We start from the raw sequence: 17,661 nt of genomic DNA, 5'->3' as shown, positions 1-17,661 counted from the left end.
GCATAATGCTGACTGATGAACAGCTGCCAAGTCTCAACATTGATCTGGCGGCGCTTCAGGAATGTGTGAGGAGTGGTGGCGTGGGTGGGGAGGAGGGGTGGTATGCCATTTGATATCGGGGGGGGGGGGGGCCGGGCCCCTCCGCCCCCCCCTGGGTACGTGCTTGGCACTAGTGCTTATAGAAATGCTGGTACATTAGTTGAAATAAAATGTAGGAATGATTAAATATGGTGGACTTGACATTCCACTCAAACATTAGGCTACTCATCTATGTTGCTTATAACAGGTTCCTTCTGTGTTAATAATGAAGTTCCAACTGCCGTCATTCAACTTCTCTTTCAGCCGCAGATACAATAGAATGCTACCATCCCTATATTGCATGCCGTCAATAAATTATTGAAATATCGAGAACAGACAACGAATACTCACCAAACACTGGCGTTTATTTGATGCTCTAATGAAACAGACAGTGGAAAGCTAGCTTACTGAACAATCAATTCCTCTAAAGAAGTACATATTTGTAAAAAAAAAGAAAGGAACCAACAGAATAAGATCAAGAGAATCCACAATGAACCATGTAGACCAGAACCAAGAGGCAACAAATACATGAATTGGTCTAAGAGAACAAGTTCATATGTAACAAAGAGAAGACTGAAAAAAAAAACAGAGCCTTAAGAACACATCATTCAGACATCTGTAGTGTAACAATTATTACAACAAACATACATAGTTTGTTGGGGCATGCAAACAGTAATTTTTGAGACACGAATGAACATCAATTACTTTTCGAATAATGAAAAGCCACAATATAACAAAGCAAATAGCTGTTTTTGCCCACTTCTTTTAATTAAAGTTTAACTGTATCTTGACTTTTTTCTCAGCTACAGCGGCTTTATGTCGGTTAGTTCTCGTAAATCCTTTTGCTCTATGTTCCATAACGTGTTAAAAAAAGATCTAGAGAAAATATGCTAACCCCGCAAACGTGTTTTAGAGACCCTTTAGGAGCAAGCTTCAGCTTGGGGGCTGCCATCTACATACATGGGAAAGGAGATCATTTTTCTTGACAACTACTGCACGAAACCAGATGAAGTTTGTTGCATATAAAAGAAATAGAATGTAGTGACTGTTGGTAGTGAATTTTTGATTTAGGCCATCAATCTTCTAATAACAGTTGTTGAAAATCACGAATTTTCAGAAAACGAAACTACCAAATTTACAACTCTGGTAACTCAGCAATGAAAAATATTGCAATTCTGTAAAATGCTCCAAACACGACACCTAAAGCGGACAATATTTAGGTATTAAACAAAGCGTTAAAATATGCCACTAATAAATGATTAGGACATCTGCAAAGTCCCTGTACGCGGTGTAACAAGTTAGCAAAATATACATTGGTACATCAAATTTGTCTGCTTTGTAAGATCTAACGTATGCAGTTTACAGAGCTACGATATCTATTCCAGGTGCAGAGTTAAAAATTTATAAAGTTCTTCCTCCAATTCTTTAAGATGAAAAATCTTCGTATATTCCTGTTATAACATTCAGGATTCAAACTAAATTATGCTTCCAGAAGACACCAGAATTTAGCTTTTTCTCTCAAATGTAACAAATTTCGTCACAATCGGCCCACTGGTTATTTCAGAAAAGCATTTATGCGTTTTACATGTATTTGAATAGGCGGCATCGAAGTTGGGCCCGAGTTAAAGCTTGCTCTCAGGAACATGTGGAAACACTTGTGCTACCTGATGCACGAGAACACTACGTAACATCCTACACGAATGCAGATTTTTATTTCAGACTCGAGTTCAACAAGATTGATAAAATACCCTACAGTATCATGGTGCTGTGCTCTCCAAGTCTGTTCAAGTGATGAGGACCTGAAGCAGGCAATGCAACTATATGGCCGGTAATTTGTATGAATGCACCGGTGTATCTTCAGGGCATTCTTCAACGAGAATTGCTGAAGGCAGAGTGGGCAATGAAATGGCTTCTCGCCTCATGTGTTTCCTAAGGTTGCTCGTTTGTGAGAATCTCCGAGAGCATGAAGGGCACTCATATGGCTTCTCGCCTGTGTGGGTGCGCAGGTGGGCTTTCAGGTGGCCCTGTAGTGAGAAGCTCCGAGAGCATGAAGGGCACTCATATGGCTTCTCGCCTGTGTGGGTGCGCAGGTGGAGTTTCAGGCTGCCCTTATGTGAGAAGCTCTGAGAGCATGAAGGGCACTGATATGGCTTCTCGCCTGTGTGGGTGCGCATGTGGAGTTTCAGGCTGCCCTTATGTGAGAAGCTCTGAGAGCATGAAGGGCACTGATATGGCTTCTCGCCTGTGTGGGTGCGCAGGTGGACTTTCAAGTACCACCTGCTTGAGAAGCTCTGAGAGCATGAAGGGCACTGATATGGCTTCTCGCCTGTGTGGGTGCGCAGGTGGACTTTCAAGTACCACCTGCTTGAGAAGCTCCGAGAGCATGAAGGGCACTGATATGGCTTCTCGCCTGTGTGGTTGCGCATGTGGAGTTTCAGGCTGCCCTTATGTGAGAAGCTCTGAGAGCATGAAGGGCACTGATATGGCTTCTCGCCTGTGTGGGTGCGCAGGTGGACTTTCACGTACCGCTTGCTTGAGAAGCTCTGAGAGCATGAAGGGCACTGATATGGCTTCTCGCCTGTGTGGGTGAGCAGGTGAGCTTTCAGGTTGCCCTGTAGTGAGAAGCTTCGAGAGCACGAAGGGCAGTCAAATGGCTTCTCGCCTGTGTGAGTCCGCAGGTGGATTTTCAAGTGTTGTTTTCCTGAGAAGCTCCGAGAGCATGAAGGGCACTGATATGGCTTCTCGCCTGTGTGGATGCGCAGGTGGCATTTCAGGTCGCTCTTCTGTGAGAAGCTCCTAGTGCATGAAGGGCACTGATATGGCTTCTCGCCTGTGTGGGTGCGCAGGTGGAATTTCAGGATGCTCTTCTGTGAGAAGCTCCGAGAGCATGAAGGGCACTCAAATGGCTTCTCACCTGTGTGGGTGCGCAGGTGCGCTTTCAGGTGGGACTTTTGTGAGAAGCTCCGAGAGCATGAAGGGCAGTTAAATGGCTTCTCGCCTGTGTGGGTGCGAAGGTGGGCTTTCAGGTGGCCCTTTTCTGAGAAACTCCGAGAGCATGAAGGGCAGTCAAATGGCCTCTCGCCTGTGTGAGTCCGCAAATGGACATTCAGATAACACTTGTGTGAGAAGCTCCGAGAGCATAAAGGGCAATGAAATGGCTTCTCGCCAGTATGGATGCTGGCATGTGCCTCCAGAAGAAATAGCTCATCAGCCACATAGTCACATAGCTGACATCGGTGGATGCATCCTTGCTTTGAGTCTTCACATTTGGCAGTTGACGCAGAAATTGAAGGCCTCGATGCTGCAGAAATAAAAAAAAGTAAATAAGAGTTTTTAGGAAATGCCAAAAAAGAACACATGCTAACTTTAATGACAAGCTATCTTTTTCATTTTATTTGGGAGATCTTCAGGGTGACCTTAAGTATGATGAAACAAAGAACTAATGGTCATTTTTATTTACTCAATATTTCTGCATTTTAATGCTTCATGATGACCCTGTTTGTGAAGTCCACTTATAAAAGGGATTTTTCAGAAAGCTAAGAATTACAAAGTGACAGAATGTGGAGTGCTTAACTACTCCATACTATGACCCTTAGAGAACACTTCAAAAATGCTTTGACCAAGTCTGCTCTCATATCCTCAATGATCACTTGACGCCCAGTAATCACATTAGGCACTTGCAAAATTTATGATTCGCTTACACAACCAATTTGTTTTATACGAGACTTCATCAGCGAGTTTCTCTTTGACCACACATTGAACATTGCCAATGTTATCGTAAGTCGAGATTGCAAGGAGCAGGCTAGGAAATTCCGCAGTTTTCCTCACATAACCTGCCAACACCTACTACCCACATCCTCTTTCAGAACAGCCCAGAAAGAAAAAAAGAATAATATGCGTCTATAACCCACGGTAACAACTGCATACGCAACCCCTAGATATTTACAAAACAGCATCCATTTGGGGATAAACCACTTGTGCGTGTGGTATATTCAGCCAATGACCCTGCTTTCCTGTTTCCAGAGACGGGAGCTGGGCCGTTGAGCATGGCTTATCGTGACCTAAGTTCAACTTTGCTAGCACCATGTGCACTATTCACTAACTACTAAATGCAAAATGGCGACCCACACAGAGGAGGAAAATGACCGACCGTGCACGAGAGAAGGGAGCTTCAACACACAGGGGTGGAAAAAGAGTGGGATTCCCCAGGAGATAGCAAAAGTGTGAGCACTCGAGAACCTTGCCCTGAAGTGTGGCTTTGGGGCTGTGCACGCTGTGTTGTCATGGAGTAAAACTTCAAATACTAATTCCAGTAGTTCATACCCCGGTCCTGACCTTACAGTAAATTTTTCACGATATTTGGTGCGGCATAGAGGTGCAAAAATACGGCAACTTCTTTTGGAGTGCGCTCTGCTCCTTGTGCTCTGCCATCACAAAATATTGGCAAATGATTGCTGGAACCGACAAGGAATGGTATGCTCCCTTTGCAAAGCGCAGTGGATTTTAACACACTAGTGGGTGAAGCTACTGTATTATGTGCGAATGGAGGCACCAAGCACCATCGGGGGCTCCGAAAGAATGACACACACACTAGTTTCATATCGCGCCCAACTTACCCCTCGGTTGCAGTGAGGCTGGTTATATATATATATATATATATATATATATATATATATATATACACACACATATATATATATATATCATTTAACAGGCATGTTCGTCTCAGCAAGATGGGCACGGCGTTTGGAAAAGGGCCACTAACACAAGGCAGCCAGATTGAAAAACTGAGTGAGACACACACACGAACGTCAACTTCTTCCTCCGTGCTGGCACAGAACTGGCGCCGAAGTGCTCCCGTACAACACACTTTGGAACGGGGCGGTGGGTTGCGCCACCAACCTTTTGCTATTTTAATGCCCAATGTCCTACCTATGAATTCCAATAAACAAACTTCATGAAACTCTATTGTGAACATTGCTTTGTACGCCCTTGTTTCTAGTTTACCTAACTTTTTTGAAGCTTCAAGTCGCCTTTTACTAATCTTCATTGCGGACATGGTTATTTTCACCATGCTCTTGATGAACCCAAGGGCTTCAAGGACGCTTGTGATTCCTAAATCGACCGCTGGGCAGATATCTTCACATTCTAATATACCATGCTCCATTGCTCCATTCCTCTCCTTGCTCCTCTCACCGGCAGCACCTCTTCTCCTTGCTCCAGCAAGGAGAGGAGGCGGTGGGTTGCACCACCAAGCTCTTGCTACTATACTGCTTAATATTCTATCTAGGTTAAAAAAGAAAAAAAAACGATTTCCCACAACCAAATTCTCTGACCCCCTATTGTGAACTGCGCTTTTGTACGTCTCCGTTTTTTGTCGTTTCCCTACTTTTCTTCCACCAATTTTCCTACCACCTCTTACTAATCTCTATTGCGGACGTGTGTACTTTTCACTTGCTCTCGCTGAACCCAAGGGCTTCAAGGCCAGTGGTGGCTACGTCAACCGCTGGGAAGATGTCTTCACATTCAAACACTAAAACACGCTCTATCGTTTCCCTACTGTACCGCAGCAAGCACATGCTTCTTCTTCCTTCTTATATCTCACTTTATAAGTGCGTGTTCCAAGGCATTCTGATCTCGCTTTAAAATGTAATGAGCTTCCCTTTGAGTTATCATAAATTCTTTCTTTTCTGATTTAGTTTTTTCCTCTTACGCAGTTACTCATGGTAGGTTTCTTTATTTCATTGCCGCCACCCATGAGATTATTTCAGCCTCTGACTTTTCGTTTGATGTTCTTTGTTGCTGTGTTGCTCACCACACAGGCCGCATACTTGCTGGTAAGCTTCCTTGTTCTTTGCCTCCACTATGCATGAATGTTATTCTTGTACAAACACCTGAACACTCTCCCAGTCTATTCACTTTATTCTATATTCCTCAGTCGTTATTCATGATTAATTTGTCTGTGAGCTTCCCTCACCTCAAAACTTCTGCAGCCCATATCACTCTGGATAGCTTCATTGATAGTCTTCCCGTGAGTGCCCAATGCGAGGCGTCCTGCTCACCTTTGGTTTCAGTCGAGTCCCAATTGTATCCCTGATTTCAAGCAAACAAGCGCATTTCGAAATGTAAGTCTTGGAACCATTAGATCTTTCCACATACCCCAAAGCACCTCGCACCTATTGTATCTCCCTAGTGCTCTGTGTTTCATTATGGCCGCATTTCTCTTCCCCTTAACTTTATTCTTTTTTCCTGTGTCTCCATATATTTATTGCCTTAATTTATCTGTATACGAAGGTGTTTATATTCTTTTACGCAAAATATTTCCTGGCGCTGTATTGTCACTGTGTGTTCGCTGTTTTCAATTAATACCATTGCACCTCATTTTTTAACACTACATTTCAGACCTAACTTATGGCCTTCCTGTCCACAGAATTGCCAGACAATGCATGTCACTATGCGCATGTCACTATGCGTGTTAGCTAGCAACACAATGTCGTCCGCATAAAATAAACCTGGAAGCTGCTGCTCTACTACTGTACTGGCCTGTTTGTATGAGAGATTTAACCTAATATTACTTCCTTCTAGCCCCTTTCCCTCCTCACCATGAACACCATAAACAGCAGTGGGGATAACGGCCACCCCCGCCTCAGTCACTTGTTGATATCAACCTTCTCCTCGCTCCTCATCCCTTCCCATTCATCGCAAACTGTATTTTCTAGGTAAATACTGTGATAAGCTGTAGACAGACGTCGCCTATGCCTTCCTTTTTTGGGGCTCAACCGGCACCCCGCGTGCGATCATTTTGAATATGCTGGCTCGAGGCTTGTTTGGAACCGCTGGTGGCTTCAATTGGATTGGTGTCGCAGCTAGGTGGCATGAGCCGCCACCCGATTTCAAGGGTTAAGCCTTATCCATCCATCTATCGTGAACGGTTACCATTGCCACTTGTGTGCAGCCTGCTCGTCTCCCGGGATATTCTCGCCTTTCGGAAGTGAATTTTTGCTGTCTGTTTTCGACACTATGGCCTCGCCTCACGCCTCTCCGCCAAACTTTGCAAAGAAAAAACGCGGTAACTACACCCACCTTAACTTTGGAAAAGAAAGCTGCGATCATTGAACTCATGGAGAAAGGACGGACGCAAGCTGACGTGGCGAAGCAGTTCCAGCTGTCCAAGCGAGCAGTTTCAGAATACATCCGCAAAAAGAGCAAGATATTGCCTGCCTTCGAGAATTCACTCGAAAGAGAAAAAAAACGGACCGCAAGGGTGAACATCTGCAGCTGGAAGACGCATTTAAATTGTGGCTTAAAGGGGTCCTGACAAAGAATATCCCAGTTTCTGGTGACACGCTTAAACAGAAGGCCATAGATCTCGCCATCAAGATTAACATAGAGAACTTCAAGTTCACTGACGGATGGCTCCGCAGCTTTAAGAAAAGGCATGGAGTATCCTTTAAGAAGATGTGCGGTGACAGTTGAGCCGTCAAACAGGCTGTGGTGGCAGAATACTGCAGCAATGATTTGATCTTTGTCCTGCAAAACTACAGCCCTGAGGACATTTTTAATTGCGATGAAACGGTTTTATTCTTTAGGATGCTGCTGGACCGTTTGCTGCATTTCTCAGGTGATCCAAGTACCGGAGGGCGGCACAGCAAAGAAATAATTACAGTTATGGTCGGTGTGAACGCGACCGGTACCGAGAAAATTCCACTTCTTGTGATTGGAAAGTCGCGAAACCACAGGTGCTTCAAGGGCCCCAGAAACCTGATAGTATGGTACATGAGCAATTTAAAGGCATGGATTACGCAATCATCATTCGAGGGTTACCTGCGCCGCATGGACGGAATGTTTCGATCCCAGCAATGCCAAGTGGTGAATTTTGTCGACAAATGTGCAGCCCATGGTGCTGTAGACAACCTCCAGGCCATCCGACTGGAATTTTTGCCGCCGAATACCACGAGTGTGCTACACCCCATGGGCCAGCGCGAGATACAAAATCTTAAAAGCGCTCTACCGAGCCAGTCTGCTTCGCCGCACAATCCTGTGCATCGACATCGAAAAAGTGCACACCGTGAACCTCTTCACGGCAGTCTGCATGCTTGCTGATTCGTGGAAGGCCGCTCAGCCAGCATCGATAGCAAATAGGCACGCTGGATTTTGTGCTGCTGAACCTTGAATTGTGCGCAGAGCCTACTCACCACGAGATCGTGACACAGGTGCTTACGCTTCAAAGTGATTCTGGATCCGATGCTTCAGCTGTCCTCAACCAACGACATCGGACATTAACAGTGCACGGATGTTGCTGTCAAATGTGTACGACGAGAGGTCGACCCTCGCGAAAATACAAGCGGATGTTGTCACAAGCAGGTGAAAAATGAGGCAAGGCACAGTCCGTAACTATGTCAAGGTTGATTCGCAAATATAAAGTTCACTTTTCCTATTCACAAGTTTTTTCGGACTGTTACATTTTTCTCATCCCAATGTAGTCTGAGAAATCGGTCGGCGACTAATATAACTGAGTGCAGCATTTCGACAATATTTCACATGTTGCTATAGTTATTCGCAATATATATATATATATATATATATATATATATATATATATATATATATATATATATATATATATATATATATATATATATATATGCTTTCCCCCCACTCAATGAGACATAGTTGGTATACCACTTTTACCACTTCCATCCTGCTGGTGTCGGTGATGTTTGCGGCAGATGGACGTGTTTTTCCAGGGCCCCGTGGCATCAACGAAAACATGGCGAGTTTTTTGTACATGCTTTGAGCTTGCTTCTGATTTTTAGCCTTTAAATAGTAATTGACTAGTTTTATTTTTGTGTATTTATGTGTGTGAGTGTGTTTTGTGCATATTTAGTTCTGCCGGATAGCCACAGCATCCATTTGCGAAACGTGTTTCAACACGTGCAACCGTTTTGGGACGTTAGCCTTTGTAGCTTTTAAATAGTAGTTTGGAAGTCGCAATACCATTAGCTATTAGTGGTTGCAGTCTGTGTGCATTGGTATCGGTAGTACTGCTTTGGTAGGACAGTGAGGGCGTGTTTGAACACGTGTGAATACGTGTCGTACCTTTAGTCTGTGTGGCATTCATTGCTTTTAAATCATTGGTGATAACAACTTTGCAGCATTTTAAGGATCTAGATTCTGTGCGTACAGGCCTCTGCTAGAAGGCACATGCTCTGAAAGCTTCGGTGCTTGTATTAGAAAAAGCAAAGTGCAACACATGGCAAGAAAGATGGTAAAACGTGCAGCGTACAGGAAGTCCCCCAAGGTAGACAAGGGGCCGGATAAGAACAGGGAGGAAATCAAGTCAATCGCCAGCCACTGTGATGTCAATGCTAGGCTGAACAAAATGGAGGCTTTCCAAGATGAGCTTGAGAAACAGGTCAAAGAGCTGGAGCGTGATGGACAGAAGGTGGTGGAAAAAAGGCCAAGCCGCCGAAGAAAAGCTGTACAGGGCCGCCATCATGAAGGAGAATGTTCGCGACAATGCAAAGCAGTCTGCCAACATGACAGGAGAGGGAGTGTCAACAAAGCACGTGGAAGGTATGCAAAGTAGGGTGCGAGTACCTGGAAAGAGCTTCACCTATCTTGATGTGACCACAAATGAAAAGCAGGAACGCAGAGGTCAATGGCCCTTGTCAAGTCCAAACCACACGGAAACTTTCCCCTTCCCACTTTCAATAATGTTTACCACCACCACGACCAGAAAAGCATGACAAAGGGAAGCAGGGAGAGGCCTCGGCAGTAGGAGAGAGTGAAAGGATGATTATCGCCGGCGACTCAAACCTGGCTAGGTGCTCAGAGGCAACTGTAGAGAGGGTGAAAGCTGAAGAAAGAGTGGCGGTAGGAATATTTCCAAGAGTGGCATTAGTAGACACTGCCATGGAGCAAGCAAAAGCAAAGCTTGAGGGAATAGCCCACGGACGCGACCTTGTCGTAGTCACAGGTGGGCTAACTAACGTCCCAAACAAAAAAGACAGGACTAGCCCAGCCGTTGGCGAAGGAGGCAAACAACTTCCGTGGGCTGTCTCCACAGGTGCAGATCGTGGTGTGCACAGTGCCGGATGTGCCTGTACCTGACAGTAACGTCCAAAGAGCCATAGTGGCTACTAATGAGGCTATATGGACTTTGAGCCGAGAGAAAGGTTTCGACGTTGTACTGGATGTCTACAAAGTTGACATCTCCAAATTCCCTGAGTTTCCAGGTTTTCCCTGAGTGCCTTTGCAAGATTCCCAGAGTGATGCAGAACTATGTTTTATGTCAAGACAAGCTGAAACCATATCACTTGACACTGTCACTCTCTAGTAAGCATATGAAAATTTTTTAAAGAACGACTTAATTAAGTTTGAATACTTAGGAGTAGTGTTTATGTAATGCAAAAAGAGAATACCCGGGAGGGGTTAGTAAAAAGCACAGCAAATGAAACGTCTGTGAAAAAAATTGCAAATCAAGTCGAACATTCTCAAATATGTATGAAAAGGAGATGCATAGAGAAGCAAATATTTTCGAATATGAGTTATTTCTATCAATTGATAGCAAGCTCTGCGGTATGAGGCCCGAACTTTATCACAATTTCGATTCTCTCTCAACAGCTCGTAAGTCAACCTCAACTGTTCTAAAATACTCTCAGCCCACGCATGACGCCTAAGTGTTGTGTTTCACTGCTTTAAAGAGTTTATTTTGGCTTGGATGAGGGACACCTGCATCTCAGAAACAGCCAACAATGTTTTTTGAGCTCAAGCTCCTTCAAAACGGCGGCAGCACGCTTCCTTTCCCGTTCTTTCCTCACTGCATAGGTCCTTTCTGTTCTTGTCCTCATTCCGCCACTCGTTCGCCCTACAGACCATTTGAAGCATCATCTTGGTCAATTGCACAGTCCACGTCCGATTTTCCGAACTCCCTAGGGGCCGGCAAAACGTTCGAAAAATTGGCCAGTTGGAAAAAATAAATGCATATCATTTACTGCCCTTAATGGCTCAAACCACCATAGGCACATTCAAAAACGCTCTGAAGGCCTGTCGGTACACGTATTAGGCATATCGGTGCTCGTACTGTGACAGGGGAGACCGGGTGCACGCGCGTATAATTCAGGAATACATACTGTGTCCGGTGGCATAGCCGCTTCCCACGCTTGTTATGCTTCACTGCAATACTTTTACGTATGCTTCACCAAGTAACGTTTCTGTACGGAGGCGAAGCTGACTCTCGGGAACCGGCACATGCCGGCATTATGCAACGCACTGTGCTTTCCAAGCTTCTAAGCTAATCGCGAAGACCACAAAGGCGGAGTCCATGCCATTGCTGATAGCAGCGAATTCTTTCAATAAGAAACATGGCACCCAATGGCAAGAAGCTTCATAACGAACGTCGAAGCAGCTAGGCCTAGCGTGGCTGCAGTGGTGGCTACGGCTGCCAGCGGATCTGCATGCGAGAGCGCTGGCACGAGGCGGCGAGGTAATCAAAATGGCAGCGGTGGTGGCTTCGATTAACGCCGTTTCGGACCTGGGGTTAAAGCAAAACGTCCGGAAAATCGGACGTCGAAGAGTTCTTGCGTCCGAAATTTTTGACGTTCTGATACATTGACTCTATGGGCTACAAGGTGGTGCCGCGAATCCATCCGAATTATCGGGAATCCTGAAGGTCGGTTGTTGACGGTACACTGGCAACTCCTCCAGCCGAGGGCAGAAAATGACGATTCATTACGAATCCTGTCTGTTACTCGAGCCAGCATTACCACGACTTTCGAACCTTTCAATAAAATTACAGCAAATTTTCCCTGATAGAGGCACAAATTCCCAGAGTTTTTCCAGACTACTCAAAATCCTTGAGAATTCCTGGTTTTCCAGGTTGGAAGACACCCTGTTGTAAAGTAAACAGGGAAGTGAAAAGGTGTGGTGGTTTCTAACGAAAGGGGGTCTACTTCAACCACAGGCATGGACGAGAAGTGAACTGGCGACCTGCTGGTCGTGCGGTTGCTTGCTTAATGGGCCCACGGACGATCAGGAGGCCAGTGTAAGTAGTGATGAGGAAGGTCCCCCTAAAGAAACCTCGCAATAGCATGATTGTAAAATAAAAGCAAAAGGAGGAAAATAAGAAAGAGAGCTCGCCATGCAAAGGCTACATAAACATGCAGGTCGGCAGAAGAAAGGAGACGTGGGCAGAGAGTGAGGAGCAGTTAAATAAGGAATGAATAGGGGTGTATTCGGTTTCAGAAACACACCAATTAGAGAATCGAAAGAGCCGCCAGTGATTGAGAATTATGTTTGGGAAGGGTGCAATTGAAATAAATCTGAAAGAAAGGGAGAGGCAGTCGGAACGCTCATCGATCAGGGAGCCAAATGGAAAATAATAAATTCAAGATGTCAAGAGCATCTAAGTTTGTCATGTACAATGAGGGGAAAGAAAACTTAGCTGCAGGCGTAACGTACTTGTGGATTGGAAATAATTGCAGAGAGAAGAATCAAGAGTTAGTGGAATGTCTAAATGCCGATATCAAGGATTTCGGGAATGGTGCCGAAATTATTCCATTAGGTGACATGAATGCCCACATACAGGATCTATATGGCTATACCAACAACAATGGGAAGTCAATGCTAGATCTTTGTAAGCAACATAACCTCGTTATCATGATTATAGGCCTAAGTATGACAGGCAGACCACGTGGGAAGTGGAAAACTGCCATTCGGCAATTGATTACAGCCGGATGATAGAAGGAATTCATGATTAGTTGAGAGAAATGGTCATTGACGAGGAAGGGTATAGTAGCATAGGCAGTGACAGTAAACGCGTCATTTTCAAGGTGGTTAGTTAATTCGGGTTTAATGGCGCAAGAGCGACTAAGGCCATGCTGCGCAAAAAAAAAACTAGATATTGTTACGTCTGATAAAACACAGATGATAGAGGCTATATACAGGGAATTTACACAGGAGCCAGATAACCAGGCAGACACTCGCCCGCGCCAAGGGCACAGACCCACTTCGTCGTCGTTGATATCGTAATACTACCCCCCGGCGGCAAAAGCGCCGTCACGGTGCCGTTAAACATCCAAGGGGCGTGGAGAGTCGAAGGTTTTGAGTCGGGCGACATGGACAATGTCAGTGGTTGTCACAGCGGAGGACGTGCGGACGTAGTGGGCGTGTCTAGAGCGATTTCGTAGGTGACATCAGTTACTTGGCGAAGCACGCGATATGGGCCTGTGCAGCAGGAAAGCAGTTTTTCACAAAGGCCAACTTTACGCGATGGTGACCAAAGCAACACGAGGGCGCCGGGCACAAAATCGACATCAGGATGACGGATGTCGTAGCGTTGCTTTTGTTTGCCTTGAGAGACTTGTCAGGTGCGCGCAAGTTGGCGAGCATGGTCAGCATGGGCGATAACATCATGGGCATAAGCGCTAGTTGAACCTGTGATGGACGGAAGCACAGTGTTCAGTGGTAGCGTCGGTTCACGGCTATACAAGAGGTAAAAAGGCGAAAAGCCAGCAGTTTCGAGACGGGAAGAGTTATACGCAAATGTAATGCGAGGTAGAGCCTCGTCCCAGTCACTGTGGTCGTCTCAAGCGTATTTAGATAGCATGTCTGTAAGGGTGCGGTTCAAACGCTCACTGTGGCCGTTCGTTTGAGGGTGGTAGGAGGTGGTAAAATTATGCTGTATTGAGCAGGCACGCATGATGTCGTCAATGACTTTGGCTAAGAACGTACGGCCACGGTCTGTTAGCAATTGATGCGGAGCACCATGAATCAAAATGATATCATGCAGGAGGAAGTCCGCAACATCAGTTGCGCAACTGGACAGTAGAGCGCGGGCTACGGCGTAGCGGGTCGCGTAGTCCGCCGCGACGGTAACCCACTTGTTTCCTGATGTAGATTCCGGAAATGGGCCGAGAAGGTCTAAGCCGACACAATGGAAGGGCTCGGCAGGGATGTCGAGCGGCTGCAGGTAACCAGCGGGGGGGCTGGGAAGGCTTCTTGCGTCGTTCGCAAAGTTCACAAGCGGCGACGTAATGTCGTACAGAACGGGCAAGGCCCGGCCAGAAAAAACGGCGCCGTACACGGTCACATGTTCGAGATACGGCGAGGTGTCCTGCCGTTGGTGCGTCGTGGAGCTCTTCTACAACGGTTGAGCGCAGGTGTTTAGGTATGACAAGTAGGAACTCAGAGCCGTCCGGATGAAGGTTACGACGGTACAGAGTACCGTCGCGGAGGGCGAAGAGGCGTAGAGTGGCATCGGCCAGAGAGTGTTCAAAACGGTCTATGAGTGCTCTGATGTAGGCGTCACGACGTTGCTCGTCGGCGAAATGAAGCAGCTGCGACACACAGAATACACAAGCAGCACTGGTAATATTGGAGGAGTCAGGGTCGTCAACAGGGTAACGCAACAAGCTGTCAGCGTCTTGGTGCAGGCGGCCAGACTTGTAGACCACGGAATATGAAAATTCTTGTAGTCTCAACGCCCATCGACAGAGCCAGCCTGTAGGATCCTTTAGGAATGAGAGCCAGCAGAGAGCATAATGGTCAGTGACTACGGAAAAGGGGCGACCGTAGAGGTAAAGACGGAACTTCGCAACCGCCCAGGCTACAGCAAGGCATTCTTGTTCCGTAATGGAATTGTTGCGCTCCGATGGTGTGAGGAGGCGGCTCGCATAAGCAATAACGCAATCCTGGCCACGCTGACGCTGGGCTAAGACGGCACCTACGCCATGACCGCTGGCATCTGTACGCAATTCTGTAGGGGCATCAGGGTCGAAGTGGGCGAGAATGGGTGGTGAGGAGAGAAGAGTGACGAGACGAGAGAAGGCGGCGGCTTCTGCAGTACCCCACGAGAATTGTAGGCCTTTCTTCAAAAGATTAGTGAGGGGTCTAGAAATTGCCGCAACATCTTGAACAAAACGACGAAAGCACGAGCATAGCCCGACAAAACTTCGAACGTCTGCGGCTGTCTTCGGAACCGGAAAATCTCGGACGGCGCGAGTTTTGTCGGGATCAGGCTGTACTCCAGAAGCGTCAACGAGGTGGCCCAGAACAGTAGTTTGGCAGCGACCGAAACGACATTTCGACGAGTTAAGTTGCAGTTTCGCCTTTCGAAATACATCAAGTATAGCTGTTAGACGCTCAAGGTGAGTGTCGAACGTGGGCGAGAAGACGATGACGTCGTCGAGGTAGCAGAGACATCTGGACCATTTGAAACCAGGGAGCAAGGAGTACATCATACGCTCAAAGGTGGCAGGGGCATTGCATAATCCAGACGGCATTACTTTAAATTGGTATAGGCCATCAGGCGTGATGAACGCGGTTTTTTCTCTGTCCATATCGTCAACAGCAACCTGCCAGTATCCAGAACGAAGATTAATAGAAGAGAAATAGCTGGAACCGTGGAAGCAGTCAAGGACGTCGTCTATACGTGGGAGCGGGTAGACGTCCTTCTTAGTAATATAGTTCAGATGGCGGTAGTCTACACAGAAGCGCCACGTGCCATCCTTCTTCTTAGCCAACACTACAGGTGACGCCCAGGGACTCGAAGAAGGCTCAATAATGTTTTTGTCTAGCACTTTGTTGACTTCACTTTGAATTACTCGGCGTTCCGACGCAGAAACTCGATAAGGTTATCGGTGAATAGGAGTAGCAGTAGCCAGTAAGAATCCGATGCTTGACCGCGAGCGTCTCGCCTAAAGGCCGATCGTCAAAGTCGAAAATATCTCTGTAGGACGATAATAGTTGGTAAAGCCTGCGCAGAAGACAGGTCCGTCGCAACCATTTTCTGTATCTTGGGATCGGCGGCCGAGGCTGGCACGATGGGCCTGCTAAGCTCGCAAACATCGGTCGATAAAGTTGCACGTGATGGTCGCCGAGACATCAACGTTGGCAAGGCTTGCCAACGTTGATGTCTCGCAAGATTCTACCGCAAGGCAAATACCTTGCGGTAGAATTTGCTTTGCCAATCCAAAGTTAAAGGTAGGCATGAAAGTGCGGTTCGCAGTAATAGTAAGTATACTGCGAGGCACGTTATACCGTGCCTCGCAGTATACTGTACCGTGCCGTGCCCGTGCCGTGCACAGTATACCGTGCCTACTGTAGTGGAACGTTGGGCAGAGGAGTGACGAGGTACTCGCCATCAGGGACTGGTGGGGAAGACAAGAGTTCAATATAGGCTATTGATTTTGGCAGCAGGTGAATAAAGCCGGTGGGGCGTAGGCGGCACTGGGGTGTGTCAAAAGGTTCTCTGACAATCGGCAACTCAAGGCGAAGAGTACTGGAAGAGCAGGCAATAAGAGCAGAATGCGTGGAGAGAAAATCGAGGCTGAGAATAAGGTCATGGGGGCAACGAGCAATCACGGTGAAGAGGACAGGAATGTGGCGGCCGGTGATGCTGACACGTGCCGTACACATGCTGATGATAGGCACAGTACCGCCATCCGTAACGCGGACGACGCGTGCCGACGCTGGGGTGAGGAGCTTGTTCAGTCGTCGTCGGAACTCAGCACTCATAATAGAAAGATGGGCACCTGTATCGATGAGTACCATGACAAAATAGCCATCCGTCAACGTCAAGAAGGTTTTGGTTCGTGTGTAACGTGAGCAGAGGATTTGAAGGCAGGGTGGACAACGCAGCTTCACCTCCAGAAGCTGCAGTACCTAGTTTTCCGGCTGGATCCGGGAGGCGATAGGCGACGGAGAGAAGCGACGGGGTTGCGGCGAACGAGACTGATGGCGTCGAGGTGAGGGAGAGCGGCTGTAGCGAAGGTTCGGTGCAGGAGCATCAGCGGCAATGGGTTCAACAGAAGGTCCAAAGGGGCGGGAATGAGCAGCGGTGTATATCCGAGGAGGTGGTGGCCATCGGTTGTGGCAGTGACGAGTGACGTGGCCGATGCGAAAGCAGTGGAAGATCGGCCTGTCATCAGGGGTACGCCATTCGGGCGGGTTGCGGCGAGATGTGGCAGAAAAGGACTGCCGGGGACGAGGAGGGCTGCTAGAGAACTGGGGAACCGTGGGTGGAGACGATGAACAGACGGAGTTGAGACCCATGTTCACAAATTCCTGTCTGACGACGGCCTGAATCAGCGCAATCGTGGTTGCTGGTGGATCGGGAGGAGTCACGGAGAAAGATTGCAAACAGGCGGCCTCGAGCTCGCGGCGAACAATACGGGTTACATCTTCACAGGGTGTGGTCTGACGCGGTCGACCCTCACATGTCGACGTAGCAGCAGTGTTGGGTAGCCGCGTGATGTGATGTGTGATACGGCGACTCTTAGCTTGTTGAAGGCGACGGTATTCTTTGATGATGGCGTCGATAGTCCAGACGTGACCGAAAACAAGCAAATTGAAAGCATCGTCGGCGATGCCTTTTAGCACATGCGACACTTTATATGGTTCAGACATCGTATCGTTAGCTTTGCGGCAGAGAGCCAAGACATCGGATGTACGAAACGTACGGCTCTGTAGATGTCTGAACACAAGACGCAAGAGCCTTTCTCGCGGCAGCCTTGCGCCCAATGGGGTCGCCGAACAGTTCCCTGAGCTTTTCATTGAAACTGTCCCAACTATTTATCTCGT

The 17,661-nt window shown here is 47.1% G+C and overlaps 1 protein-coding gene across 5 annotated transcripts in view; it reads right to left on the bottom strand.

Moving 5' to 3' along the window:
- Positions 1-1,768: 1,768 nt before the first annotated feature.
- LOC139053226 (zinc finger protein 182-like) overlaps positions 1,769-17,661 on the bottom strand; it is a 54,905-nt gene continuing 39,012 nt past the window's right edge. For all 5 annotated transcript variants that reach the window (XM_070530319.1, XM_070530315.1, XM_070530316.1 and 2 more), the window contains one exon: positions 1,769-3,379. In XM_070530319.1, coding sequence (XP_070386420.1) covers positions 1,896-3,379 — 1,484 coding nt within the window. In that variant the 3' untranslated portion in view covers positions 1,769-1,895. The remainder of the gene's footprint in view (positions 3,380-17,661) is intronic.

Source organism: Dermacentor albipictus, unplaced genomic scaffold, assembly GCF_038994185.2.
Source record: "Dermacentor albipictus isolate Rhodes 1998 colony unplaced genomic scaffold, USDA_Dalb.pri_finalv2 scaffold_83, whole genome shotgun sequence".
Lineage (NCBI taxonomy): Eukaryota > Metazoa > Arthropoda > Arachnida > Ixodida > Ixodidae > Dermacentor > Dermacentor albipictus.
Note: the sequence above shows the minus strand (reverse complement) of the source record. Positions and strands in the feature narration are given on the sequence as shown.